The sequence below is a fragment of the Leiobunum rupestre genome, chromosome 7 (assembly GCF_980474605.1).
Source record: "Leiobunum rupestre chromosome 7, qqLeiRupe1.1.hap1, whole genome shotgun sequence".
In the NCBI taxonomy this organism is placed as follows: Eukaryota; Metazoa; Arthropoda; class Arachnida; order Opiliones; family Sclerosomatidae; genus Leiobunum; species Leiobunum rupestre.
In genome coordinates this window covers 20,822,575-20,830,366 of record NC_143390.1, presented here as the reverse complement: position 1 = coordinate 20,830,366, position 7,792 = coordinate 20,822,575, and the positions used below count along the sequence as shown (strand labels likewise).

At 39.7% G+C, this 7,792-nt stretch overlaps 1 protein-coding gene across 1 annotated transcript; it reads right to left on the bottom strand.

Moving 5' to 3' along the window:
- Window positions 1–1,370: 1,370 nt before the first annotated feature.
- Window positions 1,371–7,492, bottom strand: LOC149935098 (peroxidasin homolog pxn-1-like). The gene is made up of 10 exons (XM_090153545.1): window positions 7,487–7,492; window positions 7,250–7,430; window positions 2,972–3,130; window positions 2,816–2,914; window positions 2,632–2,757; window positions 2,353–2,570; window positions 2,040–2,297; window positions 1,777–1,976; window positions 1,535–1,719; window positions 1,371–1,465 (listed from the first exon to the last, which is right to left on the bottom strand). The coding sequence occupies exons 1-10, from the start codon at window positions 7,490–7,492 to the stop codon at window positions 1,371–1,373; spliced, it is 1,527 nt and encodes a 508-aa protein (XP_090009671.1).
- Between the last annotated feature and the right edge of the window lie 300 nt (window positions 7,493–7,792).

The window sequence follows — 7,792 nt, the reverse complement described above, 5'->3', positions numbered from 1 at the left end:
CAAAGCAGTTTAGTTAAACAACAACTAGTATTCGTCAGGATGAAATGTATCTATTTTTTACTACAGCGGGATACACGATGAGAAAATAGTAAACGGGTTTAATGGGATTTTTAAATTGCTGTAGCATCGTTCAATCTCTTTTTTCTTTTTTGTGTATCTCGCTTTATACAGTATATAAAGAGAGTACGCAAATGCTTCACTCACTATAACCAAGCTATAACTAGACGCCGAGCCGTTTTCGCCATTTAATTGGGAATAGTACCGCTAGGATGACATAGGCGCGTTCGGTAGTTGTGGTTTCGCGAAACAAATTCTGAAATTCTGAGTCGGCCCACTCAGCCGTCAACTCTATTATTATACGGGTGGCGCCATCTATAACTTTCAAGGTACATTAGTACTATTAATTCAATTTTATAGTATATAGTTCCCGCCGCTAACAGCGGATGGCGCCACCGATTATAATTTTAATAAAACATTTAAATTGAAATTACCGTAACAATCCAAACTTGGACGACTTGACAAACTTTGTTTTTTACTTGGCAAATTTCACTTACATCCCCCCCCCCCAAACGTACTCTCTTCGGTACGCCCCTGGACATGGTTCAAGGTCATCGACATTTTCGCATTAGGTTTCCCCCTACATATCTTGTATACGACTTGAAAATTTCAAAATCGTACCTAAAACAGATTTTGAGATATTCGCCCTGGTTCATTTTTTAGTGGACACCCTGTATAAACACAATTTTCTCCTTAATTTAAATTTTTAAAATAAGGTGCGAGGGCGAGAGCCAACGCAAAAATCTCGGTTAGGCTTTAGACTATGTTTTTCTTCGGCGCAAAAATTATTCGTCAAGTATCAGACTAAACAGTAAAACGGGACTTTGTATTTTAAACCCAAAGACACGTTTTCTTACAAATGTATGTAACAAACTTAAGTTACGTTCTGGAAAAATATGAAATCTTTGGTATCGTGTCTTTTCAACTATTTTCTAGCGTGTAGGGCAAAGCAAATTGACTTGACTCTTCAAGGCCAGGTATTGATTAAATAGAGAGTGAAGGTTTTAAGCGCCATCTCTCAATACGTACTACAAAAATTGAAAAATTAGATTCTAGTATGGATGCCAAAATTAAGGTTTTAGCTCGTCTCAAAAATTATATGATGCTTTTATTCGTCGTCTAGATTTACATACACAAAAGACGATTTGATCCCCAATTTTGTTGATTCAAGGATCCAAATCACTATCTCTGTCTCCAATTTCTCAAATCCAATTTGCTTCTTTCCTTTACTTTTTCACAACTCACATACTGGCTAGTCCTATTTCATAATAAACAAATATTAACGTCTGAATTTTTGAAATTGCACTCATGCCCTACACTTTGAAAGCTTCTTCGGGGACTTGTTTTAAATTTGTGTTGAAACAGACAATCGAGCTTAGAGATGTTTTCTGGATTTCACGGAGTTGTTCTAGGACATATGAGAACACGTCACGACAATTTCGTAGTAGCTCATACTGCGCTTTTAATGTCAACTTACTTTTAGTGAATGAGAAGATGCCACCCAGATGTTCGTACCAAAATCTGTCCCCAAATTTCAAAGATCGGAATTGCTTCTCTATGATTGCGTGGAATGTTGGTCCGAACAGAGCTCCTTTGCAATTGCGAACGGGCTTCTCCGCCAAACCCACCAAGAAAAGATCCAAATTCTTCAGCCCGTCTTTGCTACGCATAAATGGAAACGTATAGCTTTATTGCATGAGAATTTGAAATGATAATTACCCGTAAAACGTCTTAAGTTTTGAAGTAAATTCTTCCGACGTGAGAGCGGCTATTTCTTTGTACGTTTTCGGGACTGTTAATTTCAGGGCCTTCCTGACTTCTACGTAAGGAGGTATTCCGTATTGACGTCCCCGTTCGATGTCTATTGCTGCCAAGTCTGCCATGTTGGTGGAATTGCTCGCTCGAAGGTGGTTGATAAACTATATATATGGACTTGTTAATCTGAAATTACGTATTCTGCAGGTGCAAATTGGAAAACTAACTTGGTCGCTGTAATGGACATTTGTTTCTTTGGCTCGATCTCCAAGGAAGGATTTCACGAATTCGTCAATCATCACCGAACCATTAGTTAAGTAAGGAATCGTTGTGAATAGCTGGCCAAATGGTATCGCGTTCTTCACGTTACCTAAGCGGCCGAAGTTTGGCACTTGGGAATGTCCGAATCTAAATGCAGCTCCAACGAACTCTTTCATCGTCGTGGCGTCCAATTTTGCGTTATAACGGTATCTTACAGTCGGAACCTGCGCAATCATTGAATCATTGTTTAGTGGTAAATTGATACATTTTTTAGTATACTTTTAAGTCTTCGCTCATGCACTCTCCCAAGGTGCTAGGTAAATATTCCTTCCACGCAATGTGCTGCATCTTAGCGATGAGGATTTTGCGAACCACTTGGAATAGAACCTTTGAGTCCTTGAAGTTTCTCTTCAGGCGTTCCGCAAGACGGTTATGTTCTCGTACAAATAAGGTGACGAGCACTTGCAGCACCGGTGATCGATTCCCCACTTTATCGGCTGAAATATAAGAAACATAGTACTCATCGATATTATTAGTTTTTAATTTTTTTAATGATACCAATATCGAGGCAGGGTCCAGATTTGCGTGGATCTTTAGCTTGCAAGCAAGGAACAGCTGTGAACATCCTATCATCCAATGGCGCCAATGGCAAAAGGTTATCCTTCGTGAGTCTGAACTTGGCACCTTTTGAAAATAGAATTGGCTTCAATTAAATTCACTTTCATTAACATTATGACAGTACCAAATGGTTCTTTAAGGCGTTTGTGTACGTATTCTTCAGGGCCGTATATCTGCGACAAATCCACGAAAGACGTCATGTGATTCCATTGTTGAAATTTGCCTTGAAAAATACGCCGCTATTAGTTGAAAATTTCAATGTCGACGTTAGGTTGCTTACCTAGTTCGCACTTGGTACAGCCACAGGCGTTTTTAGTGAATTCCTTGCAAAATATACCGTCATGGAATCCCACATTTATGCATTTCGGTTTCTTCGGGTCGTCGCTTCCGGTGGATATTTGAGATATGGGACAAGGGTTCGTACTTCTGGAACAGTTATCTGAATGAATGTAAACCATGTACTTCGAACGATTTCGATGGAAGACGCCAAAACTAAAATATAGGTTAAACCAGGAAAGTATAAATATGTACATTTGGAATGTGTAAGGACGACTCAAGTGGCTTTAATGATTCTCATAGAAACGGCAAGGCTTAGAGTGGTGATTTCCTTAGCGACGTACTAAGCGCAGACTCGGCTCTTAGTCGACATTAAGCCTCATTTGAGTCATTTATAATAGAAGCTCACTTATCTCCATTGCCTTTTTTAACATCTAAATACTTAATTTAGATTTATTTGTAGAGACGTTAAGCAGAGCACTCTAGAAGTTTAAACAACAACATCGCGAATTACGTGAACATTTTAGACGTTTTACTTTTCCCGTTTGAGCTTCGGAGTCGAATATTTAACTACTTCACAGTTCAAGACGACGCCGTGGCGTAGTGAGGTTATTTGGCGCCCAGGGCCAAACTCCAAAATTTGCGCCCCCCCCCCCTTATCATTATAAATAACAAAATATATATTAATTTATTTGATATATTAAAAAGTTTCCAATATCCGCTTTAATACTTTAGGCGCCTCTTTGGCGCCCCTCTGACCGTCAGCGCCCGGGGCGTATGCCCCCCTACCCCCCCCTAACTACGCCTCTGAGACGACGACATATTTTTATCGAGCTTACGTGACACATCGCAATATTTTTATAGTGCTTATATAAAAATACTGATAATTATAATTTTCCAACTCAACAAATCGAGACAGTGATGACAACTTTTTATTTATCTAGCAGCGTACATGTTAAAAGGCGTAGCTACTTGTTTGAATTGAAATACGCCTACGCCTAGAAATAAGACGAATTTAGCGAAATAAGTAGGAGTATCGAGCTGTCCGTCACTTCGAGGAATCGTGTACGATATTCCGAATCAACATTCTTGATTCTGCTAAGATTCTAGATTCTAGCAAGATTCCGTGATTCTATTTTGATTCTGTGATTCCACTCTTGAATATTTGATTCTCATTCGATTCCCTGATTCTTATTTGATTTCGTGATTCTTGTTCGATTCCGCTTCAAATCACTAAAAAACATTTTCGGGCCTTAAGTGTGACTGAAGCTTAAGACTGTGATTCCTTCAATCAATTTTAGATTCCGTAATTCATCTTGGATTCCGTGATTCGCACGAGATTCCGTGATTCGTGTGTGATTCATCGATTCGAGTAGGATTCAAGATTCCGAAGATTAGTTTATTTTATTTTAGATTCTTGAGATTCGGAATCAAGGCCCGTACGAGATTCCTCGAAGTCACGGACCCCTCGACGAGTATACAAAGAGATTTAATTGCGGTACACTCGGGCACACGAAGAAACAAATAATTGTTTTTCGACAAAACTCATACCCATGCATATCACCTGTTTTAGTATAATCACAAGACTATCATAAGGTCCCCATAAGCAAAGGTCTACCATATGGGCCCATGGTAATGGCGTTGTCCTGGCTAGAAGAAAATTAACGTACGACGATAGGGCAGTAGCGACATCTTCTTTTTCAAAATTTCTACATCTAAAATATCCTCTTACTTGGTACAAGGATAATAGCTAAAGGATACGAAATAACCCGCGATTTTCGCTCCCCTTCCGTAACAGTTTTACTCCCACAAGTTGGGAGAAAAGGGGGTACTAAAAAAGGGGGAAATGTGTATGATCCTGGTAAGACCACTTTGTAGCGCCCTCTCTACTAAGGATATTTGAAAATATCCTTAGTTTTGCCGCCAACGGCTTTGGACCACGCTTTTCTTTTATTAATAATGATATATTAAGTATAATAGCTAAAAGCTTTGAAAAAACCTACTAAGGCGCAGCAAAAAATTTTACACTTACTAAACACACAGTATTTTCCCATTTTACAAAATAACTATTTAAATCAAATCGCCGTTAAAGTTAAAAGTTTTAAAGCTATCCCGCCACTTGACCTAAGCCTAGATCGAATCACCGTTTATTGTCGCCAAGAGTCGCAGATTTTTGCCTCTAGATGGCAACAGCAAGGACAGCGCTAGCGTTTTACCAGGATGCGATCCCCACTTTTTCCACCCACCCCATCCACCCTTCGGGGGAGACTCCTTTCACGAGAGAGGTACGAGCTCGCTTCGCCATTTCGTATCCTTTAGCTATTATCCTTGCTTGGTAGAGCAGCCACGCTCGGGTTGATAAATGCCACACAAAACACGTCTAAATCTCAAATTTTGAAAATAAATACCTTCAGAAACGCAACTCTTATTTCTAATAGACAGTTTTATGTTCTGATGAATCATTTTGCAAAGATAAGTGTTAATTTTAAGTTTTAAAGCGATAAAATTGTGAATAAGCCTTGGCTACGGTGCTAAGAGCTCGCCACAGACAAAACACCACTTGTCTATGGAGGTCGCGGTGGAGATTTCTCCCGTGTGGTTCTAAGTTTAAAAATGTTCGCGCACGGCTTGTGCGCAGTCATCATGCTTAGCCACTAGGAGGTGCAGATTTTGAATTCCTACCTCTTAATAATGGATATGTGATCGTCAAAAATTTGGCTTAGACCGGGAGGGGCAGGGGGGGGCAATGCCCCTCCCTAGAATTATGTTGGGAGGGGCAACTAATGTTATTGCCCCCTCCAACATTTTGGTCAGTGGAAATTTTCAAAAGGCTCAAATTATTATTTTTAAAGCATATATAGTTTATAGAACCTCACCTGTCTTTTCCCGCCAAATTACATAGTAGTAAACAGTACACATGCATTCGGAGAAGCTACACCCCATTAAAAATTCAAAACCATTCTCCAGACCACTTTTCGTTTCTCATTGCCCCCTCCAACTTCTAGAACGTTTCTACGCCCCTGGCTTATGGTTTAATTCAAAAGACGTTTTTTAATTTTTCGTTTACCCTGTGTTAGCGTGAAGGTGTGCAAATTGTTAAAATTCGATTGCAAACGTACTTGTTTGCGTTAGCCGGCAACTGAAAGCGCGCTTGAGTGATTTTAAAGTATGTTTCTCCTCGAACGTCGAGGTACTCCCGACTTTGTTGTTAAAACTTCTAGAGCGCTTTGCTTAACCTCCCTTGTATTAAATACTCTCCAACTTTCCTTGGCTTCCACAGCACAGTGACAATAGTTCCTCACACATTCTAAGTATATTTTCCTGGTTAAACTATAAGTACAAGTACATGCCAACAAATTGATGTTTTCCGTAGGACAAAGATGAGGACATGTCGTGAGATAGGAACAGGCCGAAATAAATGTGAAATTGCGAGAGGGTTTTTTCGTCATTGCTCTCATTCTTTTGGTGCATAATGTTCAAGCTGAGTTGCCGGGATAGCGGCAGTGGGGAAGATGGGTCGTCAGAAGCTCGCGGACATACGTAACCTACATTATGTTCATTAATAAAATTGTATAACGGCTAAAAACTAACACCATGAACTATCATAATACCAATAATTATGACAATTAGCAAACATTATCACCGAACTATTTTTCAGAGTTATTCCGCAATCAAGGTTTAGTTCAGCCCAGAGCCCCTGGTGTTTAAATATACCAAAGACCAAATATGCTATCCCCCAGAACGTTAATATACTAATCAATTCCGTTGCTAGTCCAATTCAGAGCCAGGCGAGAGAGACAATATCGAAAAAAGGCTTGGGCAGAAAATTGCAGGGCCGGATTAACCAATAGGCCGAATAGGCCTGAGCCGGCCCGGGGCACCAAGCCTTCAAGGGGCACCAAGAAGGTTCGAAAAATATAAAAGTACAAAACTTTAATCATTTGCTTTTCACAAAATATTTTCCGGAGTTATTTTAGTAAATGCGTCCACCCCTATGAACCAAAAACGTTTGATTGTCACATTCTCTGACGGACTGGCGTCTAGCCCTTGACGTCTGACGACATACTAAATCTGGCAGCAAAATGAATTTTCCTTCCATTTCTCAATTATAAATTGAGGAAGCGCCTAGCTCGCTTCGCTCGCTATTGAAAGGGGGGGCACCATAATTAACGGGGGCCTAGGGCCCCATAAAGTCTTAAATCGGCCCTGGAAAATTGGCATTAAAACTGTAGTAACTATCATACTTATTGTTATTATGTTATTTATGCTAACACTGATATACCGTCTGCGTAACGTGTTGGCGTCAGTGAATTGTGCGTTCTGGGAGCGCTCCCCCAAAATGGATTCTCTACGTTGTTGCAAAAGCCGTCGAACGAGCGGTATTTCGTTTGGCATTTCTGCGTGTTCGTATCCATTCGGACTAAAGTCAACTGAAGGCCAAGCTGCACGGATAAGAGTAACAGCTAACGGAGAAATTGCAATTGTAATGGTAGTTGTGGTTTTTTTTTATTAAGTTTACCTTCATTTGACTTCGGGTTTTCCAGAGCTACTACAAAGATTCTCCTTCGAGAAATTGTTTTTGATTTATTTTTATACTTACTTTTTATATTTAAAAGAAATTGATTTGGAAAACTTCAAAGGTTCATTGTATAAATTGGCGAGTGCTGGTTCGGAAGGGTCAAATCTTATTGGCTAAGACAAATGCAGATAAATATTGCTAAAACCGCGTAATTCGTTTTTATGATCGTAATAAATAATTACACGTGTGACTAAAAAATGCACGATATCATCGAGATTGACGCCTTTTGAAAAAACCCTTCCTTTT